The sequence below is a fragment of the Vicugna pacos genome, chromosome 20 (assembly GCF_048564905.1).
Source record: "Vicugna pacos chromosome 20, VicPac4, whole genome shotgun sequence".
Classification (NCBI taxonomy): domain Eukaryota; kingdom Metazoa; phylum Chordata; class Mammalia; order Artiodactyla; family Camelidae; genus Vicugna; species Vicugna pacos.
The window spans coordinates 23,584,667-23,604,001 of NC_133006.1; the positions used below are offsets into that span (position 1 = coordinate 23,584,667).

At 57.3% G+C, this 19,335-nt stretch overlaps 1 protein-coding gene across 5 annotated transcripts in view; it reads left to right on the forward strand.

Moving 5' to 3' along the window:
* TNXB (tenascin XB) overlaps positions 1 to 19,335 on the forward strand; it is a 50,295-nt gene that overhangs the window by 7,022 nt on the left and 23,938 nt on the right. For 4 of the 5 annotated variants that reach the window (XM_072945315.1, XM_072945313.1, XM_072945310.1 and 1 more), the window contains exons 4-14: positions 187 to 2,025; positions 2,492 to 2,607; positions 7,023 to 7,179; positions 7,358 to 7,621; positions 8,433 to 9,188; positions 10,298 to 10,666; positions 11,793 to 12,086; positions 13,830 to 14,120; positions 14,472 to 14,777; positions 16,383 to 16,742; positions 17,103 to 17,450. In XM_072945315.1, the coding sequence (XP_072801416.1) occupies positions 187 to 2,025; positions 2,492 to 2,607; positions 7,023 to 7,179; positions 7,358 to 7,621; positions 8,433 to 9,188; positions 10,298 to 10,666; positions 11,793 to 12,086; positions 13,830 to 14,120; positions 14,472 to 14,777; positions 16,383 to 16,742; positions 17,103 to 17,450 (5,100 nt within the window). The remainder of the gene's footprint in view (positions 1 to 186; positions 2,026 to 2,491; positions 2,608 to 7,022; positions 7,180 to 7,357; positions 7,622 to 8,432; positions 9,189 to 10,297; positions 10,667 to 11,792; positions 12,087 to 13,829; positions 14,121 to 14,471; positions 14,778 to 16,382; positions 16,743 to 17,102; positions 17,451 to 19,335) is intronic. The other variant, XM_072945314.1, reaches the window with a different exon arrangement.

The window sequence follows — 19,335 nt, forward strand, 5'->3', positions numbered from 1 at the left end:
TATTTAGACATCAGCCCTCTCCTCCCAAGCATATGCTAGGGCACTGGGAGGCCACATATATTGACAAGTTGCAGCTGGAAACTAAGATGGCCTTAGGAAATGAGGCTGGCCCTGCTGGAGGGGCCAACTCACAGAAGCAGCCTGTCCCCCGGAGAGACTGAGGCCCATCTTTCCTTCTTACTCCAGGCCAGACAGACGTTCGGACCCTTTGCAGTCTCCATGGCGTGTTTGACCTGAGCCGCTGTGCCTGCTCCTGCGAGCCTGGCTGGGGTGGGCCTACCTGCTCAGATCCCATGGATTCCGGGGTGTCCCCTTCCTCCCCACCCTCAGCCTCCGGGTCCTGCCCAGATGACTGCAATGATCAGGGTCGCTGCGTCCGCGGTCGCTGCGTGTGCTTCCCTGGCTACACCGGCCCCAGCTGTAGCTGGCCCTCCTGTCCCGGGGACTGCCAAGGCCGCGGGCGCTGCGTGCAGGGCGTGTGCGTGTGCCGGGCGGGCTTCTCCGGCGACGACTGCAGTCTGCGCTCTTGCCCTCGGGGCTGCAGCCAGAGGGGGCGCTGCGAGGACGGGCGCTGCGTCTGTGACCCCGGCTACACTGGCGAGGACTGTGGAATGAGGAGTTGCCCCCGAGACTGCAGCCAGAGGGGGCGCTGCGAGAATGGGCGCTGCGTGTGCAACTCCGGCTACACTGGCGAGGACTGTGCGATGAGGAGCTGCCCCCGAGGTTGCAGCCAGAAGGGGCGCTGCGAGGACGGGCGCTGCGTCTGTGACCCTGGCTACACCGGCGACGACTGCGGCTCGCGGAGCTGCCCGTGGGACTGTGGCGAGGGCGGGCGCTGTGTAGACGGCCGCTGCGTGTGCTGGCCCGGGTATGCGGGCGAGGACTGCAGCACACGGACCTGCCCCCGCGACTGTCGGGGCCGAGGGCGCTGCGAGGATGGCGAATGCATCTGCAACGCAGGCTACAGCGGGGACGATTGCGGCGTGCGCAGCTGCCCGGGCGACTGCAGTCAAAGGGGCCGCTGCGAGGACGGCCGCTGCGTGTGCTGGCCCGGGTACTCCGGGCCTGACTGCGGCGCGCGCGCCTGCCCGCGCGACTGTCGGGGCCGCGGGCGCTGCGAGAACGGCGTGTGCGTGTGTAACGCGGGCTACAGCGGCGAGGACTGCGGCGTGCGCAGCTGTCCCGGGGATTGTCGCGGCCGAGGCCGTTGCGAGAATGGTCGCTGCGTATGTTGGCCCGGGTATACAGGCCGGGACTGTGGCACGCGCGCCTGCCCGGGCGACTGTCGCGGGCGCGGGCGCTGCGCGGACGGCCGCTGCGTGTGCAACCCGGGTTTCACAGGCGAGGACTGCGGAAGCCGTCGGTGCCCCGGGGACTGCCGCGGTCGCGGCCGCTGCGACGACGGCGTGTGCTTGTGCGACGCAGGCTACGAGGGCGAAGACTGCGGCTCGCGCAGCTGCCCCGGCGGTTGCAGAGGTCGCGGCCAGTGTCTGGAGGGGCGCTGCGTGTGCGACGACGGCTACGAGGGCGAAGACTGCGGGGTGAGACGGTGCCCGCGCGACTGCAGCCAGCGCGGCGTGTGCCAGGACGGTGTGTGCACCTGTTGGGAGGGCTACGCAGGTGAGGACTGCAGCCTCCGTACCTGCCCCTCCAACTGTCACCGGCGCGGCCGCTGTGAGAACGGGCGCTGCGTGTGCGACTCAGGCTACACAGGCCCCTCCTGCTCCACCCGCACCTGCCCTGCCGACTGTCGGGGCCGTGGGCGGTGTGTGCAGGGAGTATGCGTTTGCCACTTGGGCTACAGCGGCGAGGACTGTGGGCAAGAAGAGCCTCCCGCCAGCGCCTGCCCCGGGGGCTGCGGGCCCCGGGAACTGTGTCGCGAAGGCCAGTGTGTATGCGTCGAGGGCTTCCGAGGTCCTGACTGCGCCATCCAGACGTGTCCCGGGGACTGCCGCGGCAGGGGAGACTGTCAAGAGGGCCGCTGCATCTGCCAAGATGGCTATGCAGGAGAGGACTGCGGGGAAGGTGAGTAGGCAGCCTTCCTCGATATGCTTGGTCAGGGAATGAAAAACTGGTGCCAGTGTAAAAGCCTGAGTCTGATGCCTAGAAGCCCAGGAACCTGGAGGAAGAGTGAAGGAAGGTCATATATTGGAGTGGGGAGGTGGGGGAGTCAGAGGAGCCAGAAAGCCTTGTCCTCTAGGGGCAGCAGAACCATAGGGGCATGACCGCAGGCAGGACCTGCTTTCAGATCTCTGCTGAGCAGACTGGGGGTCCCCTTCGTTGCTTTTAGGAAGAGTCTGGAGATGGGAGGCAGTGAAGGAGACTCAGGGCCCGTTTAGGCCTCTGCCAGCTTTGCCCCACCCCCAGTGACAGTGGGAACTTGGAGGAATCTCTTAGAGAGGCCTGAGTAGGAGGAGCCTGTGGTGGTGGGGGTAGGGGTGGAGGGCTTCCTTGGGCTGAGCAGCTTCTCATACCCTATTCTCCTGGGCAGAGGTGCCAGCCATTGAGGGCATGAGGATGCACCTCCTGGAGGAGACGACGGTTCGGACAGAGTGGACCCGGGCTCCCGGCAATGTGGATGCCTATGAAATTCAGTTCATCCCCACGGTGAGAACCAAGCTCCAGGAGGGACTGGGTGGCAGGGCTGGGGGAGGGGGTGCTCACCTCAAGCAGGACTTCCAGGTAATCAGTGGTTGAGTCCTGAAGCTGTTCTAAAGGCCTTCTCATCCTGTCCCACACTGAGGGCAGAAGGCCTTAGCAGCATTGGTCCTTTATGGATGGAACACCCTGGTGACCATGAGCTCAGTGCTTCCCAAGATTGTCCCATCCAGCTTATCACTATAGTCAGTTCTTTTTGTTGTTGCTGAATCCAGATCTGCCTCAGTCTAACATCCATCCATTGGCCCTAGCTAGACCTTCACCAGCAGTTGGAATGTGTTTTTCGCCTTCCCTTCATCTTAGACCACAGGCTTTCAGGTACTGGGGACATCAGCCATTATATCACCCTTCATTCTGGTTTCTCCATCCCTTTTCCTAAAGGCTTGGTTCTCTGAATCCTTCACTCCTTGGTTTTCCTCCTCTAATGCCACCTGCTTTGTGCACGTGCCCTCCAAAAGTGTGGGGTCAGAGAGGAGCCCTGTCATTCACCCAACTAACTCTGGATACACTGACATTGTTCTCAGAACTGATGCAACTGAACTTGTGGTCACACAAACTGTCAGTTGTTTTGATCATCTTTGCTTTTTTTAAGTAACTTTTTATTATAGAAGTCATATAGCTTAGCATAGAAAATATAAACAAAAAAATAAGAAAGGAGAAAAGAAGACACTCAACTACATACACTTTTTGTAGCCTAAATATAGGCCTTTGCATTTAGCATTGCTCAGTGTTATCTTTTTTGGTTTGGGCCAAGCTGTCTAGGCTGTTGCAATAATTTAAGTCTGTGAGCTGGTTCCCCGCCTCCATGTCATCAGTGCATTGAAAAACCTCCCTTCTGTCTCCTAGATCACTCTTAAAATATTTGGGGGGCACTCTAAGGACAAAGCCTTGTGGCCTCTCATTAGCGATCTCCCTTTATGCAGATTGGGCTTTTATGATGTGTCTGGTCTCCTAGTTCCAAATCATCTGACATTTTTACAGTCCAATTTTTGTTTTTCTGCATCATCCCACAAATGCCATGGGTGGGTAGGCCATGTCACTGTCATCTCTACACAGTCAGGACTCTGGAAAAATAATTAACTCCCAGGGCCTAGACCTAGGAAGCCTCTAGGACAGAAGGGACAACTCAGACGTGCTGGCTGTCATCCCCACCCCGACTGGCCACATCAATCTAAGTCTTATTATACCCTCAGCCCAGACCCCTACCATGTTCTGTCTCTCCTTACCCCCTGGTGGAAGCAGAGGCAGAAATACCCACTTTGCTGCACAATCAAGATGTTTAAATTTTTTTCTTCTGTTTAAAAACAAATTTTTTTTCAGTTATAAACATAATTTAATCACAAGATAAGAATTTGGCAACTAGATAAAAAAACAAATAATCCTTGGCTGCTTCACACTAAAACAAGCCCTGTTAACATTTTTAAGTGTTTCTCCCACTTTCTTCTTCTGTGTGTATATTATTTACATAGTTCTAATCTCAAGAGGGTAGGACTTTTAAAGGGAACTTTCCTAAGAAACTTCAGGGAAAGAAGAATTAAAATAAACACTTGAGATGGAAGGAGCTTGCAGAGCAGCATCGTCTCCTGCTCTCAGTAAATGTGAACTCAACTTTGGTGTGTTCAAAAGGTGCGGCTTCTCGGCCGAAGCCCTTGGCTTCCTCCCTCTCGATGGGGCCGGGTTGATGTTGAGCTGGCCTGTGCCCAGCTTGGTCATGCTCTTAGCTCATTTGCTGTGCTCTGAGTATGGGCCTCTGTCACATTCTGGGTTCTCTCTGAGCTTGGGTGTGGAAAATGCTCCTGGAAAATTGGTCTCCGGACACCTCTCTTGGACTTCACATCAGCCTGTGCTACTGGCCCTCTAACGATGCTTTCTGTGACTGGGCCCTGGCCAGAACTCTCTATCCATTGCAGTTGGCACACAGTATATTCAGTAGCTGGCTGTGCTCTGGCCACTACCATCTTCCTAGAAGTCTCTCTCTACCTTATCCCCTCCCCTTTTCCAGAAACACTTCATTCTCAAAGCCCAAAGTCTACTATTCCTGGCCAAGGGACACACCTAGTTATTGGAATGATTCTCAGAACACAAAAGAGGAACATTCCTCCTTTCCCTGCATACGTGGCATTGTTACTCTGACTCAGTGGTTCTTAAAGTGTGTTCCTGGACCTGCAGCGTTAGCATCACCTGGGGCATCAGACATGGAAATTGTCAGACTACACTCCCTGATCTACTGAGTCAACCGCTCTAGGGGGTGGAGCCCAGTAACCTGTGTTATAACAAGCCCTCCAGGTGATTCTGATGCACCCCAAACCCAAGGACCACCAATTTAAGGAATGTTGTTAATTTGCAAAATGCAGGCTCCTCTATGAATATGAGAGAAAGCATGAGGAAATGGGGGGAGGTGAACCCCTGAACAGAATGAGGCTCACATATTCCCTGTCTGGGTATATTCTGCAGCCTGGAAATTGGGGCTATGCCGTGTTTTCATTGGGACAAACTTGTAGCCTCAGAAAAGTTTGTGTTTGGGTCTGGTCTGAAAAGGCGGATGAGGGTGAGGTATATACCCCTGGGACCAGCCAAGGTGGAGTCCTCCACCTGGGGCCATGAGATTGATATCAAGAATAGAGTTAGAAACTTGCCAAGCACAATCAGAGAAGCAGCCAAGCTTTCACCAAGTGGCAGAGCCAGCTGCCAGCATCTGGTGAGACAATTGGCCTTGGGCCAGACAGATGGTACTGAGAGATGTGAATTAGACCCACAGTGGGACTTTCAGGGGACTGTTCCCAAATGGATCTCAGGAGGGACTATGAAGTGTCTAAAAGGTTCACATAGATGGTCGAAAGGAGAAGGAAAACGGGACCAGCTTATCTTGCTGAAAGGACCAGACATCAACAGGAGACACTCAAGGGATGTGTGTGCGTGTGTGTGTGTGTTTGTGGTGGGTTGGGGGAGTAAGGGGAAAGAGAGAAAGTTCTGGGAAGGATGGGGACCCCACAAGGCTTGAGTTGAGGCCAATCCAAGGCCTCCTAGGCCGGAGTATCCAAGGGCAGAGTGAGTGGGAGAGGGATGGGGGATCCTGTGTGCCCTGGAAAACTTTTCAGCCAAGAAAACTCTGACAGAGCTTTATTTCATCCTCAACCCAGAAATCTCTACGTGGCCTCTCATCTGGTTTTATACTTTGGTATTTACTATGTTGATTTCTCCACAATTCTCTTAGTTTAGGAGAGTACCTTTTGAAATTTCCAATCCTACTTGGCCGAACAGAGGTGTCTCCATAACAGCCAACATAGCTAACCAGAACAGAGTGTCCTTATTAGCTGTCCTAGCTCGACAGCCCTGGGAAGTGCTGGACTCTTAGACGGCTCACAGATGTCCATTCCTCCTATTGCTCCAGTGGCTGGCACTCCGGGAGTCCCTGCCTGGAGCAGGGACTGGCAGATTGCCTGTGGGGTCACCCCAAATGATCATAATACCTTAAGTGTATACTCGAAGGAGGGTTGCTCTCTCACAGACATGTGCTGCACATGGGGATCTGGGTAGGGATCTAATAAAACATAAGACATGGTCATACATTTAGCTACTAGAGTATAAGCTAGCTGAGGACAGGGACCATATCTTCTATTTTTGTGTCTCCAGTGTCCAGAATGATGCCAGGTACAAAACTGGAAAATGTATTTGTGGAACTTTGAGGAGGTGAGCCTTGTTTGTGAGGAGCCTATGACCCTGCTGAGGAGACAAGAAAATTACCTAAAAGGAAATGACTTGACATGGGTCACACCTAAATTACACAGCCAGGGGCAGGTGTCTGTGGGGTGGCTCAGCCTGGGGAAGGTGTTTTAAGGAGAAAGTAAGACTTGAAGTGATCCCTCACCTACTTCATCTGCTGTGACAGGAGCGGGCTTAGGAGAAGCCTCCTCGTGCCCAGGTGGTCAGGGTTGCCGGGGGAAAGCCGGAAGGAGAGTCCTGGCGTGTGTCGTGTAGGATTCTGGCAGACAGATGATGAACAGGCTAAGAAGGTAGTGCCCATGACAGGGGACTCTGAGGTCGCACTGCCTGGGTTGAAATCTCTGATACTTTCTTGGTGTTGGTGACCTTGGACAAGGCACTTAATCCTTTTGTACCTCAGTTTCCTCATCTGCCCAGTGGGAATTCTTAAGATGATTAACTGAGTTTGTATTTGTGTATTGCGTTGAACAGTACCTGGCATGGAGTAAGTGTTCGAGATGTGTTTGCTGATACCACCCATACAGGGTCAAGTTCTGCACAGTCCTGTGTCGACCCTGCCTGGATTTGGAAGAAGAAGGGATGAGAGGGATTGAGCGGCAAGAGTGCCAGCCCTGATCCACCTGGTGTTCTCTCTCTTGCAGACAGAGGGAGAGAGCCCCCCGTTCACAGCACGGGTGCCCAGCTCTGCCTCAGCCTATGACCAGAGAGGACTGGCCCCCGGTCAGGAGTACCAAGTCACTGTCCGTGCTCTTCGAGGGACTAACTGGGGCCCTCCTGCCTCCAAGACCATCACCACCAGTGAGAGCTGTGGCTTTGGGATGGGGTCCTGGGTGGAGATCTGTATTTGAGAGGAATGGCTGGGAATATGCCCCTCAAGAGGGCAAAGGCAGGGACTGGTGAGGGGCCAGGCTCTGAGAAGGAAAGCTGGTGAAGAACCAGACTCCCACCTGACCCCTCCTCTCTCTAATCTGGCTAGTGATTGATGGCCCCCAGGACCTCCGTGTGGTGGCAGTGACACCAACCACGCTGGAGCTCAACTGGATGCGCCCCCAGGCTGAGGTGGACCGGTTCGTGGTGTCCTACGTCAGTGCTGGCAACCAGAGAGTGCGACTGGAAGTGCCCCCTGAGGCAGACGGGACACTGCTGACTGGCCTGATGCCAGGAGTAGAATACGTGGTGACCGTCACGGCTGAGCGGGGCCGGGCAGTAAGCTACCCGGCTTCCGTCAGGGCCAATACAGGTATGGCTGGCCAAGGATTAGGGAAGTTTTGGAGCATAAGAGCCCCTTCCTTGCGAGTCTAGGGCTCACAGGCTCCTCTGAATGCACTTGACAGGGTGTGTGGCAGTCCCAAAGCACCTGCCCGGGGTGGGGGTGGGGGCCTTGCTCTGTACCAAGGGCACTTGGGAGACAGAGTCCTCAGGTGCCAGGAGTCCTGTAGGAAGGCTGTGGGTAAGAGTTTGAGAGGAGCCGCCTCATGGAGAGAAGCAGGAAATAAGAAAATGCTGACCCACGCAGGTGGGGGAGATTCCCATCCAAACCTGGGCACAGGGACAGCCCTTGCGCTCAGTCAGTGGTCAGAACTTGCAGACTGGAATTCGGCAGATTAGAGATCAGCACTTACGTCGACTGGAGGACTGGGGTTTGGGGGATTAGGGCTCACAGCAGAAATTTTCCACTAACCCTCAAGGTCTCTTAACAGATTCCTGGATTTTTCTTTTCTTTTCCTGTGACAGAGGGACGCCCACCTCACTGTAGCTCACATTCTCTCCTCCCACGCCCCTTTCTCTCCTTCAGACACAGGGCCTCACCCGCTGGCTTCTCCTTTCCAGGGCACCAACATTGGCGGGCTTGGAGGGCGAGGGGTGAGGGGTTTCTGGGACACTAACTCCTTTCGGTTCTCTTTCCAGGTGGGGCTGGGGCACAGTGAAGAGGCCTCTGGCTCAGTTGGGAGGGATGGAGGGACGGACTGCCTGCCGTGGGGAGGAGTGCAGGGATTGGTGGGGGGCTGCCACTGACCTGCTCTCCCCTCCCCCTTTTTCCGCCCTGGCAGCACCAGGCCACTACAGTTACCCGGAGGCGCACCCCCCAGCCCCGCCCCCCAAGCCCCGGCCCCGGCCGGCCCCGCGGCCCCCGCGCCCCCCTCGGCCCCCTCGGCCCTCGCCTTCGCCCTCGGGGCCCGCGGAGGAGGGGCAGGACTCTCGGCCCGGGCAGAGCCTACCCCAGCCCCCTCGGCGGGCGTGGGGCAACCTGACGGCCGAGCTGGGCCGCTTCCGCGGCACCGTGCAGGACCTGGAGCACCACCTGCGGGCTCACGGCTACCCGCTGCGGGCCAACCAGACCTACACGTCGGTGGCGCGCCACATCCACGAATACTTGCAGCGGCGTCGCCTGGCGGCTGCTGCCCCCACCGGGTCCCCCGCACCCCCGCCCCGTCGCCCTCGCCCCACCGCCAGCCCCGATTCGGGCACCTGGAAGCGGGACTCCAACCAGGGCATCTACGGCCTCTCGCCCGAAGGCGTCGACCGGGTGGCTGCGCCCCGCCACCCCAAGCCCGAGGTGCTGGGCAGTTCTGCCGACGGCGCGCTACTCGTGTCCCTGGACGGGCTCCGCGGCCACTTCGAGCGCGTGGTGCTGCGCTGGCGGCCCCAGCCGCCCGCGGAGGCTCCCAGCGGGGAGCTGACCGTGCCTGGCACCTCGCGCACCGTCAGCCTACCTGATCTCAGGCCCGGCACCACCTACCACGTGGAGGTTCACGGGGTGCGGGCAGGGCAGACCTCCAAGTCCTACGCCTTCATCACCACTACAGGTAGCGTGGGCTGGGGCCGCGGGACCACCCATCCCCTGCCCAGTCTCACCTGCCATTGGAGTCTGCATCCATGAGTCCCTCACACGGCCTCACTTCTCAGACTGCCACCCCTCTACCGCCTCCTTCTGCCTTCAAGATCCAGGGGACCCTCCCCCACAACAAGGCACACTTTCCTGTGTCCCTAGAAGCCATCTCCACCCCCAAGGTCCTGGTGGATACCCAAAGCCAAGGAGATCTGAGAGATCCCTGATTTTTCACTTGGGTTCATAGGGCACTTCTGCCAGGATTGCTGTTCTAGGCATTTGGTGAGAGGGGCAGTGTCACTGGAGCTGTTTGGGTGGGGTAGGGAGTGAAACCAGTGGTTCGCCACTCTGACTCATTGTGGTGAGGGTGGCTGAAGACTGTGGTCAGTGGTTACTGTTTTCCACAATCTTCCCCTAACCTCAGAGGGACACATCGGAACTGCCTGGGGGTGGCCTTGAAGCCATCAGGCAGCATGTGTCTGTGAGAGGTGAAACCACTGCTTCTTGAGCTGCCTTTGCAGACCTCCTGGCTCACTCCACGCTTGTCTCTCCCACAGGAACGATGTCCGGGCTCGGGGAAGGGGCGCTCTGTGGCTGCCATGGGGAGGGTTGTGGACCTCTTCTTCCCCCATAGGGCCGAGATGCCACCTGAGCTGGATGTCCATCCCCCAACACACCTTCTTCCCTTTCTTCCCACTACCCACTCTCTCTTGCATCCTCCTTCCCTAACACCACCGTCTCCTCCTTTCTTCCAGGCTTCTCACTGCAGCACTAATGGAAGCCACGACCACCACCCAGTGGGGAGGGGGATGCCTGTGGGGAGGGACACGGTGGTCTGTGGGGCTGGAGATCATAGGAGCCATGTGGGGGAGGGATGGCAGACTTTATTCCTTTTATTACTGGCAGACCTGTCTGTGCAGGGCTGCGGTGGACCTTTGGGAGGATGAGGTGACCCAGGGGGTGACCTAGGAGAAGAGGGAGGGTCTGTAGGCTCTTAGGGGCTAGAGGACAGAACCTGGGACCTGGGGCTTCTTTTCCGGCTCTCATATTCGACTCTCCTGTTTTTCTTGCCCTGCCTCTTCCCAGGTTCCTCCCCCTTAGGCCTCTTGGGGGCCACGGATGAGCCGCCTCCCTCAGGCCCGTCAACAACTCAAGGGGCCCAGGCCCCTGTCCTGCAGCAGCGCCCCCAGGAGCTGGGAGAGTTGAGGGTGCTGGGCAGAGACAAGACAGGGCGCCTCCGCGTGGCCTGGACCGCTCAGCCTGACACCTTTGCCCACTTCCAGCTGCGCCTACGGGTGCCCGAAGGGCCAGGGGCACATGAGGAACTACTGCCAGGGGATGTCCATCAGGCTCTGGTGCCCTCACCCCCTCCTGGATCCCCCTATGAGCTGTCACTTCGTGGGGTCCCCCCGGAGGGCGAGCCCTCTGCCCCTCTCATCTACCAAGGCATTATGGGTACATCCTGGATTCTGCCCAGACTAGTGTCCTGAGGTTGGGGGAGGGGCCAGGCCACTGGGACATAAGAAATGGGGTGGAGATTGACGGGTAGAGCTGGTGGCCGGGTCAGGGGGATAGGAGAAACAAGGAGCTAAAAGGAGCTGAGGGTTCAGAGGCAAGAGGGAGGGAGGGGGTCTTAGAACAGAGATAAGGTGGGCTGGGGAACTCCAGGAAAAGCAGATGAGAGGAGAAAAGTCAGAGGATGGGACTAGGATTCAAGGAGGGAGGCTTTGGCCCCTGGCTCTTCACTTGTCTTTGCCCTGTGTCCTGCCCCCATTTCCTGGTCACTCCCCTGCCCCACCCTTCCCCTTGACCTCTCAGGATGGGTGTGTGAATGCCTCTGGCACTGAGATACTGACACTCAGTTTCCTCCTCCCTTTCCCATCCCCAGAGCCCTTACCATCCCCTTACTGAACAGGCTAGGACGGTGGTGTTGCCCTCCACCCACACCCAGGGAACCCGGCCCACAGTGGACAGTGCCCTGTGGTCCCATCAGCCAGTTCGTGCTTGGGGTGGAGGTTCCTTGGGGTAGGGCACTCCACAGCCATCAGGACTTCAGAGATGAGTGAGGTTTTTGGAACCAGTGTAGGAGCCTGGAGTTCCTGGCTCTCACATTTCATCTGGGTCCCTGTTTATAGGACTAGGGTAGCCAGTTCTCCTTGCAACTCCAGATCCAGTTCACCACTGGGGAGAGGGTGGCAAGGGAGAGAGAAGTTCAGATGGCCTGAGGCATCTTCAGACTGTTTTGAAACAGGAATGGGGATGTCCTAAACTCTCAGGAAGAACCATGGGGACTTGAAACCCCCTCAAAGATCTTGGTGTGAGGAGGGACTGGGACCTTTGTAAGGGGTGGAGAAGCTATCACAAGGGAAGGTCCAAAGCTCTTACTCCAGAACAGAGATTGAAGGAAATGTCACTCTTCCACAAAAGGCTAGTCACAGAGGACCGAGGGTAGAGAAGTAGAGGCTTCAAGGGAGGGAGCTGTCCAGGATGGAATGAGCCAGTGGGCAGACGAGAAGGAAGGAGACTGGGCACACAGCAATGGTGGAGCCCATCTGCTTTGCTTTTGCCCCCCAAACCCCAGACAGGGATGGGGAGAAGCCTGGGAAGCCCTTGGCCCCGCCACGCCTGGGCAAGCTATCAGTGACTGACGTGACCTCCAGCTCCCTACTTCTGCACTGGACTGTCCCTGAGGGCGAGTTCGACTCCTTCATGATCCAGTATAAGGACAGGGACGGGCCCCAGGTGGTGCCAGTGGAGGGGCCCCAGCGCTCAGCCCTCATCTCCAACCTGGATGTCGGTCGCAAGTATAAATTTGTCCTGTATGGGCTCGTGGGCAAGAGGAAGCACGGCCCCCTGGTGACTGAAGCCAAGATCTGTAAGTGAGGGTGGTCACACACCCCTGCCCCTGCCCTCTGCATGGTCCTGAAGAGGGTCTGCCCAGTGCTTTGGGAATTCCAGGAAGGGTTCCTGGAGGCGGTGGTGCCTGAGATGAATCCTGAAGGAAAAATTGTGGTGGGTCAGGCAGGAAGGTTGAGGAGGGCAGTGCAAACAGAAGGAGCAGTGGAGAGCAAGAAGTGAGAGTGGCCCTGAAAGAGAATCAAAGTCTCTTCCCTCTGGGTGGGGGCAGGGCCCCGGCAGGCTGACGGGTCTTCTAATCTCATGTGTCTGACTGAGGCACTCGGTCCTCATCTGAGGACCCTAGGGGAACGCTGAAGGGCTTGAAGTGGGAGAGTGACCTGATTCAATATTTATCCTACAAGTAACTCAGAGGCTGCTGCAGAGGATAGCTGGAGAAGTGAGTTAAAAACCGGCAAGAAATGATGGTCGCCTAGCTGGGATGGTGACAGTGAGGCTGGATGTGCGAGGTGAAGGAAACTGAGGAGGCCCAGGCACCCCTACCTTTCTGGGTCAGACTGTCCCCCCATTCCCTGAGGCAGGGAACAGCTGATGTGAGGAACAATGCAGCATGGGACACTTAGTTAAAACATCCGAGCATCTGTGAAGTGTCAGATGTGTTCAAGATGTTCCAGGTGTATCATCACACTTAGTCCTTAGAAGCAGCCCTGTGAGACATGCTCACTTTATAGATGAGGAGAATCGAGGCCCAGAGAGGAAAGGTCAGACAAGCAGCAAGTAATGCAGCCCTCAGGGGCCTGGGGAGCAGAAAAAAAGGCCTGAAGAGGGGGTATGGGTGTCCCAGCGGACAGAAGCCAGGGTAAGGCAGGGGACAGTGGGGGAGAGAGGGCCACTGGAACCCTGGAGACGGCGAATATTCACGGCATGAGCAGAGAAAGAGGAGCCTCAGGACAGCCTGAGGGGTGGTGTGGGGAGGACGCCAAAATGCAGGGTGCGGTCAGACATGTCAGATTCCCCAAGTGTGATTCAGGGCTACAGTGTCCACAGGACTTTGCAATGGCGAGGTCACCACTGACCCTGGTGAGAGCTGCTGGTGGCGGGTGGAGCTGGGCTGGGAGAGTGATTGAGGTGAGGACATGACTACAAACAGTATAGATGTCTCTTTCTGGAATCTGGGCTGGAAAGAGAGAGCAAAGAGGGAGGGTGGAGGCTGGAGGGCATTACAGCCGAGTGGAGGAGCTTGTGTAAATGCTGATGGCACAGCGGAGGGATTGAGGGTGGGAGAGGAGGAAGTGGGGCTCAGAGCACAGGTGTGGGAGACTCTCCCACATTAAAATGCTCCAAGAATTGAGCATCCCTCTTTTGGAGGAAAAACCAGCTAGTTGTTAGGCTTGGAAGCAGTAGAGGCTGTCTTGGAAGATGTCCCTGGCTATGGAGACGTGGAAGGGGCTGGCTGGACTCCCTTCTCTCTGAAGCCCCTCCCAACACTGCGGAATGAGTCAGGGTCACACTAGTTCATGCAGTGCTTTTGTGCCACTTCAAAGAAGGCACCCCTTTTTCTAGGTTAGCGTAGCCCCCTGCCCACATACACAGCTTGGCAAGCACAGTGTTAGTTGGATTTCAGTCCTCAGTGCACCATCAGCCATGGTCCTTTGTGCAGTGAACAGCCTGCACAACCACACACAGCATCCCCATGTGGGAGATGGATTCCCCCTTCTCCTTTGACCTGTGTCCCTCTCTTCTCTCTACCTCCTCTTTCTAGTGGCTCAGACTGATCCCAGCCCAGGAACTCCACCCCGCCTGGGGATGCTGTGGGTGACAGATCCCACCCCAGACTCACTGCACCTCTCCTGGACTGTCCCTGAAGGGCAGTTTGACTCCTTCGTGGTCCAATACAGGGACAGGGATGGACGACCCCAGGTGGTGCCCGTGGAAGGGCCTGAGCGCTCAGTTGTTGTCTCCCCGCTGGACCCTGACCACAAGTACAGATTCACTCTGTTTGGGATTGCCAACAGGAAGCGGCATGGCCCCCTCACAGCCGACGGCACCACTGGTGAGTGGCAGCCACCTAAGCCCCCATATGACCGCTCCCAGTCTTCCCCACCTTTGCCCTCAGCCATGGACCAGCTGGGGCCTCCCAGCGAGACGACTGACTCTGAATCCTGGCCCCGCATTTGGGCTCAGGGCCAGCCAGCCTCCTCCGCACTGCTGGGCCCCTTTCATCCTGTTCAGCTGCTCCCCAAGGCCCAGAAGGTGTGTCATACCCTGGCCTGTGCCAGATGACGCAGGAGTTCAGCGCTCATGCTAGTGGAATAGAGACCCCCTAGGTGTGACAGCTTGTCGAAATCCCAAGCCCCAACCCCAGGCTGCCAGTTCAGCCCTGCCTATTTCCTCTTATTTGCAGCCCCAGAGAAGAGAGAGGAGCCTCTCCACCCAGAGTCCCCCCAGCAGCCCCTGCTGGGAGAGCTGGCGGTGACTGGTGCCACCCCAGACTCCCTGCACCTGTCCTGGACGGTGGCCCAGGGCTCTTTCGACTCCTTCACAGTCCAGTACAAGGATGCGCAGGGGCGGCCCCAAGTGGTACCCGTCAGGGGGGATGAGAATGAGGTCACCATCCCTGGCCTGGAGTCAGACCGGAAGTATAAGATGAACCTCTATGGGCTTCATGGCAGGCAGCGTGTGGGGCCAGTGTCTGTGGTGGCCACCACAGGTGAGTCAGAGCCACACAGGCCTCCCTCCCCTGCCAACCCCCAACCCTCTGAGTGGGACCTGGCCCGCGATCCTTTGCACCTCCCACCACCTTCTCTTTCTCAGCTCCAACTCTGCCAAGGCCTCCACCATCCACTCCCCACATCCCAGGACTTCTCCTCCAGCCTCCAGCCCCTAACCTCTTGGCCCTGCTTCTCCACTCCACTAACAGGCCCCGTTTCTCCCATTCTGAGCCCTGGGAATCATGCCTCTGCCCCGGGCTGTCTCCCCATAGATGTTCTCAGCCACTGTGTTCTTTCCCCGCGGTCTTTGCTGGCCTTCGTCCCCTAGCTCAGGCCATGGTCACCTCTGAGCTTCTGTTGCCTGCTGCCCACACCCTCCCACCATTACTGCTCTGCTCAGAGCTGGCGAGTCCAAGGGACGTGAGCTCCACGTCTCCCCAGCCTCCTCCCGGCCTCCTGACTCCCCGACTCCCTGCCAACTTGGAGCAGGGCAAAGGGCTCACTTTCAGCCCCGGTCCCTGCGTTCCTCCAGGGCTCAGCCTCCCCTGGCCAGCGCCATTTCTGTGGCTGTGCAGCATCGTGGTTGGGAGCATGGGCTCTGGAGCCAACTGCCCAGATTTTCATTGTAACTCTGAGATCTTATGCAAATGACTAAACCTCTCTGGGCCTCAGCTTTCTCATCTGTCAAATGAGGTTAATAATAGTAACTGCTTCACAGAGTTCTTGGAGTTAAATGAGTTAATATACATATGCACTTAAGCCAGTGCCTGGCACGTCAAAACAGCTATTGGAGAGTGAGCTGCTATTTTGCCCTGACTCTCTCACTTCCCAGTACCCTTTTCTCCTCACCTCCTCACCTTCCCCATCCTGTCTGAGTTATCATTCTTGCCTGCTACCTCCTCAACCTCCTGTCCCCTAAGCAGTCCCCCGTGCACTGGGGAGTGGGTCACCGAAGGGCTGGCTTCCCTCGTGCCAGTCTCCCCACCCCATGAAGAGCCTCAGCAAAGACCTAGCTGCTTCGGGTGGTGGGTAGATGCCCTCTGGGCTGTGATTTGAGCCCCAGCCAGGGAAGAGCCTAGCCCACCCCAGCCCCCACCCCCATCCCCAGATCTTTCTCCCAGTCTTGTCTAAAGTGGAGGGAGGGTCAGGGCTGCCTTGGGAGGCCTGAGTCAGAGCCCGTCCCATCTCCTGACCTGTTAAGTGGGGTGGGGGCAGCTGGAAAGCCTGGGGGAGTGGCAGGAGCTGAAAGGGAGAAACACAGGTGGGAAGGGGCCTCAGTTCTCCCTCAAGAGCTGTCCATGAACACAGAACGTAATTCCTCAGTCTCCTCACTTCCATCTCACCTCCTTTCTCAGACATGAGGGGAGACCGCTGCCCCACAGAACCCACAGTGGAATCCGGCCAGCTGTACATGATGGGCTTTAGGGGCCTGTCTCAGCCCCGTCTCCTCTGATGAATTGCTGAGTGGCTAATACAAAGTCTACAAGAACCCCTAAGTCTACAGCTTGAAGAGTATTATTTGCTGGCTGAACTTTATTATAAATAGTCATGATTAATGTCACCAGAAAAGCCTGTCACCTGTAAAGCCTGATCTCTTCTCTCAGCCCTCCAGGAAATTGTGGATGAGACCCCCAGCCCTGCAGAGGTGGAGGAGACCCCCAGCCCCACAGAGCCCAGCACAGAGGCCCCGGAGCCCCCTGAGGAGCCCCTCCTGGGGGAGCTGACAGTGACTGGATCCTCCCCAGACTCGCTCAGCCTCTCCTGGACCGTCCCTCAGGGCCACTTTGATTCCTTCACCGTCCAGCACAGAGACAGGGATGGGCAGCCCAAGGTGATGCGGGTGCCGGGGCACGAGGACGGGGTCACCGTCTTGGGCCTGGAGCCGGACCACAAGTACAAGATGAACCTGTACGGCTTCCACAATGGCCAGCGCCTGGGCCCTGTCTCTGTCATCGGGGTGACAAGTGAGTGGACAGTGGAAGCCCCACCCTCTCTCAGGTGGAGGGTGAGTGGGGTGAGGAGGCCTCTCTGCTCGAGGCTGAGCCATGGTGCCCTTTGTGCCCCCTCCGCCCTCCCTGAGGACCAGTGGATCGTCCTGGGCAGAGAAAGACCTCTGTGAGCTGTGCTGGTGGCCTCCCTGGTCCCCACAGCTGACCCCAGAGGCTCTGGGCATGTCTGTGAGATGTCAGCTGAGCAGGACCACCTGCCCCAAGGACGGGCTTCTCTGAACTGACCTCAGGGTCCCCAGTCAGGGACAAGGCTTGGGAGGAGACCCAAGGACATCTGGCAGGGCCCCTGCCTCACCCTCTGTGTCTCCTTCTCAGCTGCAGAGGAAGAGACCCCCAGCCCCACAGAGATGGAGGAGACGCCCAGCCCCACCGAGCCCAGCACGGAGGCCCCAGAGCCCCCCGAGGAGCCCCTCCTGGGGGAGCTGACGGTGACCGGATCCTCCCCAGACTCGCTCAGCCTCTCCTGGACCGTCCCCCAGGGCCACTTCGACTCCTTCACCGTCCAGTACAAGGGCAGGGACGGGCCCCAGGTGGTGCGTGTCGGGGGCGAGGAGAGCGAGGTGACCGTTGGGGGCCTGGAGCCCGGGCGCAAGTACAAGATGCACCTGTACGGCCTGCACGGGGGGCGGCGCGTGGGCCCCGTGTCCACCGTGGGTGTGACAGGTGAGTGAGGACGGGGTCTTGTTTGTTTTCCTCCGGCCAGTGGCCCCCAGCCTCCCTGTGGCGATTGCCCCCGCTTGCTGAACCACGTGCCTGGGGAAGACCTAGAAAGAACAGGTCACTGTGGACTGGGCTACAACCAGCTGCATGACCTTGAGCAAGTTTTAAACTTTCTAGGCCTGTTTCCTCATCTGTAAAATGGGGATTTTAACGCCTGCCTCACAAAACTGTTGTGAGAATAAATGAGTTGAGACATACAAATGGGCCTGGCACAGAGTAGACGTGCTGTCAGTGTTGGCCACTATGATCACTGTATTTGTCCCGACTCTGGGGTCTGCTCTGTTCCCTTTGGCTGGTTTGGTTTCTTAGATGGTCAGAATGTGCATGAAACTTTGGCCTCTCACCAGTGCAGCTGGAGACTTTCTTACTATTCATCCAGTGAGTGACTACAACAAGGAGGAATGTCGCCTCCGCCAGGGTATAGGGCCACTCAACTACCAGAGAGGACCCAGCCAGGGCACCTGCTTTCCAGAGCCCCAGCGTCTGGGGCTGGATCCCAGGCAGGCCTCTGGGACCCTCCTGCTGACCTGCCCAGCTTGGTCCCAACAAAGGGCATCTCTTTTCACCTTTGTTCGCTGAAACAAAGACACAGCTTTTTCAAAAACAACTTTTACTGGGGATATGGGAGGTGGGTATAGCTCAGTGGTACAGCATGTATTTGGCATGCCCGAGGTCCTGAGTTCATCCCTGTGCCTCCATTAAGTGGGGGGAGAAAGAAAGAAAATCAAAAACAACTTTACTATAAAGGAAGAGATTTTAAAAAGCAGAGAAACAGATAGGTTTCCAGAGCCCGGCTTCTGTGCTGCCACAGAGCCCAGCCTCACAGGGACTTGGTTGGCTTAGCTTCCAGAACTTTTGCTCCCGATTTCTTTTCTTTCTTCAGTCAGCACAGAGTAGGGAGGCGCAAAGCCTCCCTGAGTTCCTGTCCTGCCGGCCCGAGTAGCAGGGTGGAGCTCGTGCCGGGCCCAGAACATGTGGCTGAGGTTTCTCCTGGGGTGACCCTTTGTCCGTCTGTCTGTCCTGGGCGGCCACACTGGTCCCCGGTAAGGATGGGCTGTGTCGAGCTCTGGCTGAGGCGGTGCAGTAGAGGAAAACTGATTCTTGGAATCAGACCACCTGAGTTCCAGTCCCGGCTTCCCACGTTCTTAGCCGTGTGACCAGGCGTGGTGCTTGCTTCCAGGGCAGGTCAGTGACGGGCAGCAGGAGCCCGCTGAGCTGACCTGAAACACGGCACGTGCTGAACCATTGCCAGGAGGAGAACGAGCAGGCAGCTTTAGAAACATTTCTGAATTAGGAAAGGATTATGCCAGATGCAGCAGGGATACGGCCATGCTTATGGCCCAGTTCAGCCAAACCACCAGCAGTAAGGCTTGATGGCAAGGGACAGTTTCTCACTCTCAGGGAAAGAAGTACAGACAGGGCAAGAACAAGCAGGAGATGGATGCTCCAGGAAGGAACAGAGCTTGAAGGCAAATGAAATACAGTGCCTGACCTGGGACCTGTACCCGGTGGAAGTTCAGTAGCTGGTGGTCACTCCCGCCCACCTTCAGCTGCCTCCATCCCTGCCCTCCCCACTCAGACTTATGTCTGTCCTCCTCAGGCCTGGTCACCAGCCTGTTTTTAAAGCAGGCTTTATCTGTATGGAACCTAGCCTTCTCCTCCCAAAGGAGCCAGAGAAACACGCTCTTGGGAACCCCACCCACCCAGCCACCCCTCTGCCAGTTGCCTCTGGGGACCACCTTCCAGGCTGCATCACTAATGAGAAGGGCATCCCAGACTCAGCTCCTCCTGGAGCAGTGGGGACCAGCAGGTCCTGAGCTCGGCCTTT